Below are 15,286 nucleotides of genomic sequence, written 5' to 3' on the forward strand. Positions count from 1 at the left end.
ACTGTTTTATAAAAATTTTACTTACACAGGGGATTCAGGTAAACGGCCTCCTTCATCTTCAAGCCATTTAACTGGAGGTCTCACAAGAACACTCCTCACTCAAAAAAAAAAAAGTATATATATACATATATTTTATAGATAGATAGATAGATAGATAGGTTAATGCTTCTTGACAATCCTTGCAAGACTTAACTGAAATCAAAGTTTCTAACTTTTGATAATGGATAGTATAGTTTAATATGAATCAAAATGAGTATAAGAAAAAAATCCCTTATGTGAAACAAAATCATGCTCTTGGTTCAATTTCGGCCCTGCTTTGGAGGTGAATTCAGATACAGTAAAGCTTTAATAAGTTCTCAGTTTTTCTCATCCTATCTATTCAAAGGTCACTGGCATGGTCACTTAAAACAATTAATCCAATTAAAAATTGCAAAGGTTAAATCCCTAATAAATCTCCCCAAACACATTAATATTTTCTTACAATCCTGTAAATAGTATAACCATAAAGACAAAGTAAAAAATTAAAAAGCTATTAAGCACATAAAAATTACAAAAAGTACCCTTAAAAACAGTGTCCTTAAATTACAAAGATTTGACTAGGTTATAGGCTCAAAGTTAAAACTTTAAAAATATCTAAGAAATATATATAGCTAAACATATAATGTTCATTATTCATATTTCTACTTTCGATTGGGAGAGGTGGGGGAACAAGCAAGCTTGGTGTGTGTTAAATACCACTTACCCAAATATCTCTTCATGCTTTTTTCAAAATCACTTGACACCTCATTTATGAGACTTTGAATGAGTTCTTCTCTTTCTTTCCCTTCCTTTAAAGACTCAGGTATCAGCATTAACATGTGATCCAGCCATTCCTGCTGAATAGGTACTATGGGACTACTCTCTACACATTGTTTCAAATAAATATAGTTGAACTGAGAATGTAATAAGAAAAAATTAAATGTTCTAAATGGTGTAGCATTTCAATGATACATGTGAAATGTAGCATTCCAGAGTAAAAATATTATGAAAAATAACATGTTTTCAGAATAAAAATATTTTATCCAAAAGTACAACCTACAAAGAAACTATTTTACATTTTTATTTATGATGCGTTCTCTCCAAATTAATGTTCTTAGTATACTCTTCACTTTCTCAAGGCAAAACAAACATCCTTAATCTAACTTACTATTCCTTCATTTAACAAATATTCATTAATTCAACAAATATTCAGGTATTGTTCCAAATGCTGAGGATATAGTAATAAACAAAACAGACAAAGCCCCACTCTCTTGGAGATACTATTCTGGTATACTAGCATCATAATATAATTTCATAAATTCTCCCATAACAATGAGTAGTCTGACAAAAATAGACATGAACAAATGGAAAGACAGTACTTGATCTTGGTAAAGATATTTTAACATCATGAAAATTTAAAGTTGTCCCAAAATCAAGTTAATGCAATACCAATAAAAATATCTACACACATTTTTAAGAAACTAGACAAGTAGAGACTAAAGTTCAAGTGGAAAAATAAATAGCCAAGAAATTCCTGAGAAAGAATATTTGTAAGGAAGAACTATTCCTAGGAGACATTAAAACATACTATAAAGTCTCCCTGATGAGAATAGTGTGGTACAGGTATATGAATAGACACACCACTGGGGAAAAAAAAAAATAGAAAGTCCAGGTATAGCTTCAGTCCATAGGAAAATGTAGCATATGATAAATGTGGCACCCCAAATCACTGAAGCAAAGATAAAGATTTTAGTAAATATTTCTGGGACAACTGGTTAGCCATTTGGGAAAAGATAAATTTAACACATATCTTCCAACATACACAAGAATAAATTCCAAATAGCAGAAATTTAATTAAACTAAATAATAAAACTATACAAGGCCAGAAAAAACCCGACAAAATTCTTCTATAATTAAGCATAGGGAAAGACTTTATAACTATGATTCAAATTCCAGGTACAAAAAAGGAAAAAAAGATTGACAAATTCTGACTACATAAAATTTAAATGTTTGCATGTTTTAAAAATATCATAATAAAAAAGGTCAAAAGACTACTGACAATCTGGGAGAAAATATTTGCAACGTATATCTCAAATAAAGGGGAAAGAATGCTTAAAAATTTAGGAGATGGGTGAAACTTGAGGACATTATGCTAAATGAAATAGGCCAATGACAAAAAGATAAACACCTTATGATTCCACTTATATGAGGTATCTACAGTAGTCAAATTAATAAAACAGAAAATAGAATGCCACTTGCCAGGGACTAGGGGGAAAAGGAAATGGAGAGTTGTGTATCATGAGTGTAGAGTTTCAGTTTTACAATATGAGAATATTCTGGAGATTAGTTGCACAATGTGAAAATACTTAACACCACTGAACAGTACACTTTATTTATTTTTTTTAAAAAAAATTTATTTATTTATTTATTTTTGGCTGTGTTGGGTCTTTGTTTCTGTGTGAGGGCTTTCTCTAGTTGCGGCAAGCAGGGGCCACCCTTCATCGCGGTGCGCGGGCCTCTCACTATCGCAGCCTCTCTTGTTGCGGAGCACAGGCTCCAGACGCGCATGCTCAGTAGTTGTGGCTCACGGGCCTATTTGCTCAGCAGCATGTGGGATCTTCCCAGACCAGGGCTCGAACCCATGTCCCCTGCATTGGCAGGCAGATTCTCAACCACTGCGCCACCAGGGAAGCCCCTAGTTATTTCTTTTTACTTAATTTATTTATATATTTTTGGCTGCAATGGGTCTTCATTGCTGGGCACAGGCTTTCTCTAGTTGCCGGGGGCTACTCTTCATTGCGGTGTGCGGGCTTCTCATTGCGGTGGCTCCTCTTGTTGCGGAGCACGGGCTCTAGGCATGCAGGCTTCAGTAGCTGTGGCACATGGGCTCAGCAGTTGTGGCAGCACAGTCTTAGTTGCTCCACGGCATGTGGGATCTTCCGGGACCAGGGCTCGAACCTGTGTCCCCTGCATTGCCAGGTGAATTCTTAACCACTGTGCCACCAGGGAAGTCCTGAACAGTACATTTTAAAATAGTGAAGATGGTGGGACTTCCCTGGTGGTGCAGAGTAGGTTTCTCACATGTTATGGGTTAGCAATTTAAAAACAGTTTATGTGTATTCTAGAATTTAACAAAATAAGTAAATATACTGTGGTTCATAAAAGCTAGGTTTCTGACTGGGAGAGAAGGGAGCAACAAATAAGGAAAGAGGGAAGACTAGAATGAACCCAGTGATATTAAATTGGAATAGGAGGCATAAGTGTAAACTCATGGTTTTTAAGATAGATAGACAGATGATAGAAGGAAGGATGGATGGATAGATAGATAAATTATGTTTCCTCAAGGATGAATAAGAAAGTCCACGTTGGTGAAGCATAAAATATGATACAGAGCGTGGTGAGAGGAGAGGCAGGAGAATAGGTAGGAGTCATATTACAGAAAGCCTTGCATACACATTAAGATTTAATTCTGTATGTTATGGGAAGCCACTGATGGCTATTGTAGTCAAGGGGAAAGAGGAAGACCTGATCTAAGGCTAGGACAAAAAGAGGACTGATTGGAGAAATATTCGTAGCATTTGGGGACTAATTGTATGGCAGAGAGAGGGGGAAAAAGAAGTTAAGACTCAGGTGTATTAAGCATGAGTGATTGGGTAAATAGCGATAACTAGAAGAGAGAATAAGGAGGAAGAGACGTCTTATGGAAGAAGCTGATAAGTTCATTTTTTCTGACATGTTGAATTTGAGGTATTTGTGCATCAAAATCTATGGGAGTCATCAAAATATGGAAGGTACTTGAAATCAGAAGAGAATCATCCAGGAAGATTCAAGGAAAGAGAACACTGGGCCACAGTCAGGCAGGGAAGCAAAACCCATGAAGATGACAGAGAAATAATATTTAGAGAACTAGAAAAATAAGTATAAGGGCATTTAAAAGGAAATGAATATTCAGCAGTGTCAAAAATCAGCTGGAATTGTCACTATTTTTTATTTTAGCCATACTAATGGGTATGTAGTGATAACTCATCACAGTTTTAATTTACATTTCCCTAACAGTTAATAATGTTGAGCATCTTTGATGTGCTTATTTGCCATCCATATATCCTCTTTGGTAAAATGTCTAGTCATGTCTTTTACTCATTTTCTAATTGGAGTTTTTGTTTTTATCCTGTTAGTTTTGAGAGTTCTTAAATATTCTAGATACAAGTCCTTTGTTGGATATGTGATTTGTGAATATATTCTTGCAGTATGTAGCATGTTTTTTCATCCTCTTAACAGAATCTTTCACCTAGCTATAGTTTTTAATTTTTATGAAATAAAATTTATTGGTTTTTTTATGGATTGTGCTTTTTATTTTTTGGCCGTGCTGCGCAGCACGCAGGATCTTAGTTCCCCGAACATGGATTGAACTCGTGCCCACTGCAATGGAAGTGCAGAGTCTTAACCACTGAACAGCCAGGGAAGTCCCAGACTGCTTTTTTAAATTGGGTACAGTTGATTTACAATATATATTAGTTTTAGATGTACAACATAGTGATTCAAAATTTTTATAGATTATACTCCATTTAAAGTTATAAAATATAGGCTATATTCCCTGTGCTATACCATGTATCATTATAGCTTATTTATTTTATACATAGTAGTTTGTACCTCTTAATCACCTACCCCTATCTTGCCCCTCCTCCCTTTCCTCTCCCCACTGGTAACCACTAGTTTTTTCTCTGTATGTGTGAGTCTGTTTCTCTTTTGTTATATTACTTCATTTGTTTTATTTTTTAGATTCCACATATAAATGATAACATACAGTATTTACCTTTCTCTGTCTGACTCATTTCTCTATGCATAAAACTCTCCAGGTTTATCTTTGTTGTTGCAAATGGAAAATTTTCATTCTTTTTTATGGCTGAGTTATTCCATTACATATATATATATATGTATATAAAATATATATATGTATATAAATTCACATCTTCCTTATCCACGTCTTGGCTTTTGTAAATAATGCTGTTGTGAACATTAGGGTGCATTTATCTTTTTGATTAGTGTTTTTGTTTTCTTTGGATATATACCCAGAAATGGAATGGTGGGGTCATATGTAGTTCTATTTTTAGTTTTTAGAGGGACCTCCACACTGTTTCCCATAGTGGCTGCACCAATTTATGTTCCCACCAACAGTGTACAAGGGCTCCTTTCTCTCTACATCCTCACCAACATTAGTTATTTGTGGTCATTTTTTTTTAACATCGTCATTGGAGTATAATTGCTTTACAATGGTGTGTTAGTTTCTGCTTTATAACAAAGGGAATCAGCTATGCATATACATATTCCCTCCCTCTTGCATCTCCCTCCCACCCCTCTAGGTGGTCACACAGCACTGAGCTGATCTCCCTCTGCAATGCAGCTGCTTCCCACTAGCTATCTATTTTACATTTGGTAGTGTATATATGTCCATGTCACTCTCTCACTTCGTCCCAGCTTACCCTTCCCACTCCCCGTGTCCTCAAGTCCATTCTCTGCATCTGTGTTTTTATTCCTGTCCTGCCCCTAGGCTCTTCAGAACCTTTTTTTTTTTTTTTTGATTCCATGTATATGTGTTAGCATATGGTATTTGTTTTTCTCTTTCTGACTTACTTCACTCTGTATGACAGACTCTAGGTCCATCCACCCAACTACAAATAACTCAATTTCATTTCTTTTTATGGTTGAGTTATATTCCATTGTATATATGTGCCACATCTTCTTTATCCATTCATCTGTCGATGGACACTTAGGTTGCTTCCATGTCCTGGCTATTGTAAATAGAGCTGCAATGAACACTATGGTACAAGACTCTTTTTGAATTATGGTTTTCTCAGGGTATATGCCCAATAGTGGGATTGCTGGGTCATACGGTAGTTCTATTTGTAGTTTTTTAAGGAAACTCCATACTGTTCTCCATAGTGGCTGTATCAATTTACATTCCAACCAAGAGTGCAAGAGGGTTCCCTTTTCTCCACACGCTCTCCAGCATTTATTGTTTGTAGATTTTTTGATGACGGCCATTCTGACTGGTGTGAGGTGATATCTCATTGTAGTTTTGATTTGCATTTCTCTAATGATTAGTGATGTTGAGCATCCTTTCATGTGTTTGTTGGCAATCTGTATATCTTCTTTGGAGAAATGTCTATTTAGGTCTTCTGCCCATTTTTGGATTGGGTTGTTTGTGTTTTTGATATTGAGCTGCATGAGCTGCTTGTATATTTTGGAGATTAATCTTTTGTCAGTTTCTTCATTTGCAAATATTTTCTCCCATTCTGAGAGTTCTCTTTTCATTTTGTTTATGGTTTCCTTTGCTATGCAAAAGCTCTTAAGTTTCATTAGGTCCCATTTGTTTATTTTTGTTTTTATTTCCATTTCTCTAGGAGGTGGGTCAAAAAGAATCTTGCTGTGATTTATGTCATAGAGTGCTCTGCCTATGTTTTCCTCTAAGAGTTTGATAATGTCTGGCCTTACATTTAGGTCTTTAATCCATTTGGAGTTTATTTTTGTGTATGGTGTTACAGAGTGTTCTAATTTCATTCTTTTACATGTAGCTGTCCACTTTTCCCAGCACCAATCATTGAAGAGGCTGTCTTTTCTCCATTGCATATTCTTGCCTCCTTTATCAAAAATAAGGTGACCATATGTGTGTGGGTTTATCTATGGGCTTTCTATCCTGTTCCATTGATCTATATTTCTGTTTTAGTGCCAGTACCATACTGTCTTGATTACTGTAGCTTTGTAGTATCGTCTGAAGGCAGGGAGCCTGATTCCTCCACCTCTGTTTTTCTTTCTTAACATTGTTTTGGCTACCAGCCCCAGTGATAAGGAGGTTGAAATAGCATATAGTGATGTAGCCAAAAGATTTACCAAGTAAAATAGCACTTACGAGAGAGATGTCTTCACATCTTCCCCTGACTAAGAACATGCTTTTCCTAACACACTGCTCCTCTTCCTATAAAGTAGAAACTTTATTTTGTACAAACATGCAGTTATTCCAGATTAGTATAAAGGATAGACAAGGTATAGTAGCTATCGTTAAATATATACTCCTAAGCAGTGTCATTTTAAAATTGTTTTACCCTGCTTACCTCCCCTACCCTGTATCCTCCTCTCCTCTAATTTGGAGACACTCCATAAAAAATTTTCACTTTAGAGGTACTTTGCCATCTCTCTAGAGCCCTCACCACTGTCTCCATTCACTGTTATAGATGGCAGAACTTTTGAGGTGCACTGTTTAACTGTTAAAATAGTAACCACAACCTCATCAGGCCCAAAATGGAGCACAATGCATGATAGAAGGAATATTTATGTATTTTTGGAATTTTATAATATTTAGTAAGAGTATATGAAAGTATTGCTACTGTATCAAAATATATTGTTTCAATTTAATCTATTCTGGATATGTACTAAAGGATGTTACCACAAGAGAAGAGAGCCTTCTACAGAAAGTCTCTACAGATTTTGCTATTTTACTTTGTATGTGGATTTTTACTTTTGCCTAAACGCATTTATACTTCATATCAATTATAACATCTGACACTATGTAGAAGCTAAAAATTTAGAGGGAGTAACATTATTTTCAAGATCTTCTTCAAGCCTCTTATGCGTATTAAGAGAAACCAGTCGGCACCTGATACTCACTGTCTAAATATGTTACTGGTAATATGTATTTTGCCCAGTGCCATTCATTTGGAACATAATTGTTTTCTTCTTTTATTTTAAAAATGCTGCTTTTTAAGGTAAGCATCAGCCTTGTTGTTTGTAGATCTTTTGAGCAACACTATGTAAAATTATATTTAGTTGATTTAGCTATAGCAGTACAATGATAAGTAATATAAAAATTAACCTAAGGGGGAAAAAAAAATATTGCTTTGGCTATTTGGGCCTCTTTTGTGTTTCCATACAAATTGTGAAATTTTTTGTTCTAGTTCTGTGAAAAATGCCAGTGGTAGTTTGATAGGGATTGCACTGAATCTAGATTGCTTTGGGTAGTATAGTCATTTTCACATGTTGATTCTTCCAATCCAAGAACATGGTATATCTCTCCATCTGTTTGTATCATCTTTAATTTCTTTCATCAGTGTCTTATACTTTTCTGCATACAGGTCTTTTGTCTCCCTAGGTAGGTTTATTCCTAGGTATTTTATTCTTTTTGTTGCAATGGTAAAAGGGAGTGTTTCCTTAATTTCTCTTTCAGATTTTTCATCATTAGTGTATAGGAATGCAAGAGATTTCTGTGCATTAATTTGGTATCCAGCTACTTTACCAAATTCATTCATTAGCTCTAGTAGTTTTCTGGTGGCATCTTTAGGATTCTCTATGTATAGTATCAGGTCATCTGCAAACAGTGACAGCTTTACTTCTTCTTTGCCAGTTTGGATTCCTTTTATTTCTTCTTCATCTCGGATTGCTGTGGCTAAAACTTCCAAAACTATGTTGAAGAATAGTGGTTAGAGTGGACAACCTTGTCTTGTTCCTGATCTCAGAGGAAACAGTTTCAGTTTTTCACCATTAAGAATGATGTTGGCTGTGGGTTTGTCATATATGGCCTTTATTATGTTGAGGAAAGTTCCCTCTATGCCTGCACTCTGGGGGGTTTTTATGATAAATGGTGTTGAATTTTGTCAAAAGCTTTTTCTGCATCTATTGAAATTATCATATGGTTTTTCTCCTTCAGTTTGCTAATATGGTGTATCACATTGATTGATATGCATATACTGAAAAATCTTTGCATTCCTGGGATAAATCCTACTTGATCGTGGTGAATGATCCTTTGAATGTGCTGTTGGATTCTGTTTGCTAGTATTTGGTTGAGGAATTTTGCATCTATGTTCATCAGTGATATTGGCCTGTAGTTTTCCTTCTTTGTGACATCCTTCTCTGGTTTTGGTAACAGGGTGATGGTGGCCTCATAGAATGAGTTTGGGAGTGTTCCTCCCTCTGCTATATTTTGGAAGAGTTTGAGAAGGATAGGTGTTAGCTCTTCTCTAAATGTTTCATAGAATTCGACTGTGAAGCCATTTGGTCCTGGGCTTTTGTTTGTTGGAAGATTTTTAATCACAGTCAGTGCTTCTGATTGGTTTGTTTATGTTTTCTATTTCTTCCTGGTTCAGTCTCAGAAGGTTGTGCTTTTCTAAGAATTTGTCCATTTCTTCCAGGTTGTCCATTTTATTGGCATATATTTGCTTGTAGTAACCACTCATGATCCTTTGTATTTCTACAGTGTCAGTTGTTACTTCTCCTTTTTCATTTCTAATTCTATGGATCTGAGTCCTCTCTCTTTTTTTCTTGATGAGTCTGGCTAATGGTTTATCAATTTTGTTTATCTTCTCAAAGAACCAGCTGTTAGTTGCATTGATCTTTGCTGTTATTTCCTTCATTTCTTTTTCATTTATTTCTGATCGGATCTTTATGATTTCTTTCCTTCTGCTAACTTTGGGTTATTTTTCTTCTTCTTTCTCTAATTGCTTTAGGTGCAAGGGTGGGTTGTTTATTAGAGATGTTTCTTGTTTCTTGAGGTAGGATTGTATTGCTATAAACTTCCCTTGTAGAACTGTTTTTGCTGCAGCCCATAGTTTTTGGGTCGTCGTGTTTTCCTTGTCATTTGTTTCTAGGTATTTTTTTCATTTCCTCTTTGATTTCTTCAGTGATCTCTTGCTTATTTAGTTGTGTACTGTTTAGCCTCCATGTGTTTGTATTTTTTACAGATTTTTTCCTGTAATTAATATCTAGTCTCATAGTGTTGTGGTTGGAAGATACTTGATACGATTTCAATTTTCTTAAATTTACCAAGGCTTGATTTGTGACCCAAGATATGGTCTATCCTGGAGATTGTGCCATGAGCACTTGAGAAGAAAGTGTATTCTGTTGTTTTTGGATGAAATGTCCAATAAATGTCAATTAAGTCCATCTTGTTTAATGTATCATTTAAAGCTTGTGTTTCCTTACTTATTTTCATTTTGGTTGATCTTTTCATTGGTGAAAGTGGGCTGTTAAAGTCCCCTACTATGATTGTGTTACTGTCAATTTCCCCCTTTATGGCTGTAAGCATTTGCCTTATGTATTGAGGTGCTCCTATGTTGGGTGCATAAATATTTACAATTGCTACATCTTCTTCTTGGATTGACCCCTTGATCATTACGTAGTGTCCTTCTTTGTGTCTTGAAATAGTCTTTATTTTAAGTCTCTTTAGTCTGATATGAGAATTGCTACCCCAGCTTTCTTTTGATTTCCATTTGCATGGAATTTCTTTTTCCATCCCCTCACTTTCAGTCTGTATGTGTTCCTAGGTCTGAAGTGCGTCTCTTGTAGACAGCATATATATGGGTCTTGTTTTTGTATCCATTCAGCCAGTCTATGTCTTTTGGTTGGAGCATTTAATCCATTTACATTTAAGGTAGTTACTGATATGTATGTTCCTATTACCATTTTCTTAATTGTTTTGGGTTTGTTATTGTAGGTCTTTTCCTTCCCTTTTGTTTCCTGCCTAGATACATTCCTTTAGCATTTGTTGTAAAGCTGGTTTGGTGGTGCTGAATTCTTTTAGCCTTTGCTTGTCTGTAAAGGTTTTACTTTCTCTGTCGAATCCGAATGAGATCCTTGCTGGGTAGAGTAATCTTGGTTGTAAGTTTTTCCCTTTCATCACTTTAAATATGTCCTGCCACTCCCTTCTGGCTTGCAGAGTTTCTGCTGAAAGATCGGCTGTTAACCTTATGGGGATTCCCTTGTATGTTACTTGTTGTTTTTCCCTTGCTGCTTTTAATATTTTTTCTTTGTATTTAATTTTTGATAGTTTGATTAATATCTGTCTTGGTGTGTTTCTCCTTGGATTTATCCTGTATGGGACTCTCTGCGCTTCCTGGACTTGATTGACTGTTTCCTTTCCCATATTAGGGAAGTTTTCAACTATAATCTCTTCAAATATTTTCTCAGTCCCTTTCTTTGTCTCTTCTTCTTCTGGGACCCCTATAATTTGAATGTTGGTGGGTTTAATGTTGTCCCAGAGGTCTCTGAGTCTCTCCTCAATTCTCTTCATTCTTTTTCTTTATTCTGCTCTACAGTAGTTATTTCCACTATTTTATCTTCCAGGTCACTTATCCGTTCTTCTGCCTCAATTATTCTGCTATTGATCCCTTCTAGAGAATTTTTAATTTCATATATTGTGTTGTTCATCATTGTTGGTTTGCTCTTTAGTTCTTCTAGGTCCTTGTTAAATGTTTCTTGTATTTTCTCCATTCTATTTCCAAGATTTTGGATCATTTTTACTATCATTACTCTGAATTCTTTTTCAGGTAGACTGCCTATTTCCTCTTCATTTCTTTGGTCTGGTGGGTTTTTACCTTGCTCCTTCATCTGCTGTGTGTTTCTCTCTTTTCTCATTTTGCTTAACTTATTGTGTTTGGGGTCTCCTTTTCACAGGCTGCAGGTTCATAGTTCCTGTTGTTTTTTGTGTCTGCCCCCAGTGGGTAAGCTTGGTTCAGTGGGTTGTGTAGGCTTCCTGGTGGAGGGGACTGGTATCTGTGTTCTGGTGGATGAGTCTGGATCTTGTCTTTGTGGTGGGCAGGGCCGAGTCCAGTGGTGTGTTTTGGGGTGTCTGTGGCATTATTATGATTTTAGGCAGCCACTCTGCTAATGGGTGGTGTTGTGTTTCTGTCTTGCTAGTTGTTTGGCATAGTGTTTCCAGCACTGTAGCTTGCTGGTCATTGAGTGGAGCTGGGTCTTAGCGTTTAGATGGAGATCACTGGGAGAGCTTTCACCATTTGATATTACATGGAGCCGGGAGATCTCTGGTGGACCAATGTCCTGAGCTCAGCTCTCCCACCTCAGAGGCACAGGCCTGACACCCAGCTGGAGCACCAAGACCCTGTCAGCCACATGGCAACAACAACTCTGTCAATATGTCTTCATCAACCATATGAGCAATGCCAATGTGGGACCCAGTACCATTCACTTGGTGGAAGAATACTGGGTTCAGGCAGGGGACAGGCACAGTGCAGGTGATATCTGGATATTGCTTGACACTTTACAGACTGTTCTCAATGGATTTCCCTTCTTTGTTGAGCTTCAAAGCTTCCAAGATATTGGGAGCTGGGAAGTGAAAGGCAGAGGGAGGGAGCACAGGAGAGGAGCAGCCCCTGGGCGTTTGCCCATGGGAGTGGCTGCCTCTGTGGTCTTTTTGATGGTAGTCATTTTGACAGGTGTGAGGTGATATCTCATTGTGGTTTTTGATTTCATTTCTCTGATGAATGAATGATAAATGAATGTTGAGCATCTTTTCATGTGCTTGTTAGCCATCTGTATGTCCTCTTTAGAAAAATGTCTATTCAGGTCTTCTGCCCATTTTTTAATTGGGTTATTTGTTTTTTTGACATTCAGTTAGTTGTATGAGCTGTTTATATACCTTGGATACTAACCCTTTACCAGTCATATGATTTGCAAATATTTTCTCCCATTCAGTAGGTTGCCTTTTCATTTTGTTGATGGTTCTGCTGTGCAAAAGCTTTCAAGTTTAATTAGGTCCCATTCATTTATTTTTGCTTTTGTTTTCTTTGCCTTAGGAGACCAATCCAAAAAAAATATTGCTACAATTTATGTCAAAAAGTATTCTGCCTATGTTACCTTCTAGGAGTTTTATGGTTTCCAATCTTACATTTAGGTCCTTAATATGGATTGTGCTTTTGATGTCACGTCTAAGAATTCTTGGCCAAGTCCTAGATTTTCTTCTAAAAGTTTTAAAATAATTTTGTTTTACATTTAAATCTATGATCAATTTTTAGTTAATTTTTGTACAATAGGCAAAGTTTAGGCTGAGGTTTGGGGTTTTTGTTGTTTATTTCTTTTGTTATTTTATGGTTGTCCTATTGCTCTACCCCATTTGTTGAAAAGATTATCCTTTTTCCATTGAACTGACTTTTGCACCTTTGTCAAAAATCAGTTGGCTGTAGCTGAGTGTGTCTATTTCTGAGTCATCTATTCTGTTCTACTGATACATGTGTTCAATTATTTAAAAGTAAAAAGTTTTTAAAAGTCAGCTGAAGGTCTAGTGAGAGAAATATTGAAAAAATATCCTTTGGGTTTGGCAACTACTGGTCATTGGTGACATTTATGATGAAGTGGTGGAGTTCCTAGAAGCCAGATTGCCAAGGCAGTGGGTTTAAGAGTGAATTACTGTTTCATACCCAGCTATCTATTTTAGATTGTAAGACACTAAAGGCAAAAACTATGGAGGAAGGATGAGGATGCTAAACACATACACACAAAAATATCTTGCAGTTCACCCAGCCTCACATTAAATATTTATAAATGTTTGGGGGTTGTTTTATATCAGTTCTTACATCTAGTAAAGAGGCAAATCCACAGCCCAAGTCTCCGGAAAAGTTGGGAGGCAGAGGGAGGAGGAGGAGGAGTATTTTAAAAAGACAAAAAACTTGGATTAGCTAAAATGAGATTCTTCCAAAGAGCCTCAGTCAGTAGGAAGGTATCCTTAGCCCTCTATCCCAAGAGGGAACTTCAAGGGTTCTGGAAAGCCTGTACCCCCATCTGGTAATATGCTGCATAAATTCTTCTTTTGTGTAACCAGCTCCATAACTTTCCATATCCTTTGCTGTTAAGGAGATTTTACATGTTTTCATCTTTCCAACAATCACATCACAGTCCCATGTTGTCACCCATGCAGTCAGTGTCTTTTTTTTTTTAATCTCTATCATCTAGCATGTGGGTGGCACACAATGGATTCAAAATAAGCAGTCATCATTATATCAACATCAAGACAATGAAAAGGGAGATGTATTTTCCTTTATAACTACCACTTTGGATATTTTTTTTCAGTTCTTTGGAATAACAACAAAAATATTTACAATTAATCCTCAAATAATGAATAGCAACAAAAATGTAACTCTTAAAACCTGTATAGGGGCTTCCTTGGTGGTGCAGTGGTTGAGCGTCTGCCTGCCAATGCAGGGGACATGGGTTCGTGCCCTGGTCTGGGAAGATCCCACATGCCATGGAGCGGCTGGGCCCGTGAGCCATGGCCGCTGAGCCTGAGCATCCGGAGCCTGTGCTCCACAACGGGAGAGGCCACAACAGTGAGAGGCCCACGTACCACAAAAACAAACAAACAAACAAAAAAACCTGTATTGTCGGGCCTTCCCTGGTGGCACAGTGGTTAAGAATCCGCCTGCCAATGCAGGGGACACGGGTTCGAACCCTGGTCCAGGAAGATCCTACATGCCATGGAGCAACTAAGCCCATGCGCCACAACTACTGAGCCTGCGCTCTAGAGCCCATGAGCCACAACTACGGAGCCCGCGTGCCACAACTACTGAAGCCTGTTTGCCTAGAGTCCGTACTCTGCAACAAGAGAAGCCACCGCAGTAAGAAGCCACGCACTGCAACGAAGAGTAGCCCTTGCTCTCTGCAACTAGATAAAACCCGTGTGCAGCAATGAAGACCCAATGCAGCCAAAAATAAATAAATAAAACCTGCATTGTCATCATGGCACGCTTGTACCTTTGGCAGAGAAAATAATGTTTCTAAATTTCTTTCTTCTCTAGGATGGAATTTAGCAGGTGGTCTTAGAAGGAGCTACTCTGTAACAATTTGTTTGAACATTTTCAAAGCAAGAAATATAAAAAATTGAACTCACTCCTTTCTTTTTAATTTCACTGGTCATCTGTCAAAAGCAAACAAACAAGACATAATTAAATCAAGAAGAAAGTTTTTAAAGTAATTTTAAATTTTTTAAATCAAAAATATAAATAGTTTTAAATATATGTATTATTCTTTAAAAAATACTAGTTATATTGAGACTGATTTAAAATAAGAGTTAAAATAGTATAAAGATACACTTTTTAAAGAGAAAATATAAACCTACAGTTGGAGGATAATCTGGCTCTGGTGATGAAGGTGTTCTTTTATCCAATGTTCTGGCTAAATTTCGTTTGGCTCCTTCAATTCTGAAATTTATAGTTAGAACAATGTATGATTTTCTTGAATATAACATTAAGATATATTATTAAAACATAACAATTTGAACATTTTTTCAACTATACTTGAAGAAGAGATATTCAAGAGTTCTTTACCTTACTGAATTTTCTGTAAGAAATAAATCTCAATTGCCATTATCAATGAGTCCTAATATTCAAATTATTCATGTGTAATATAAAAGGAGACTAAAAATAATAATCAATAATGTTCAATTATAACATGACAATTTTTAAGTTAATCCTGATGCATGTGGGCCCTTATG

The 15,286-nt window shown here is 36.5% G+C and overlaps 1 protein-coding gene across 1 annotated transcript in view; it reads right to left on the reverse strand.

Annotated features, from left to right (window-relative positions):
• DNAH12 (dynein axonemal heavy chain 12) overlaps positions 1 to 15,286 on the reverse strand; it is a gene marked incomplete at its 3' end in the record, with an annotated part of 211,639 nt that overhangs the window by 179,440 nt on the left and 16,913 nt on the right. Inside the window, exons 3-6 of the mRNA XM_082663999.1 lie at positions 14,912 to 14,993; positions 14,684 to 14,710; positions 743 to 932; positions 26 to 98 (exon numbers count right to left, since the gene is read on the reverse strand). Coding sequence (XP_082520125.1) covers positions 26 to 98; positions 743 to 932; positions 14,684 to 14,710; positions 14,912 to 14,993 — 372 coding nt within the window. The remainder of the gene's footprint in view (positions 1 to 25; positions 99 to 742; positions 933 to 14,683; positions 14,711 to 14,911; positions 14,994 to 15,286) is intronic.

Source organism: Grampus griseus (genome assembly GCF_964374135.1).
Source record: "Grampus griseus genome assembly, chromosome: 10".
Lineage (NCBI taxonomy): Eukaryota > Metazoa > Chordata > Mammalia > Artiodactyla > Delphinidae > Grampus > Grampus griseus.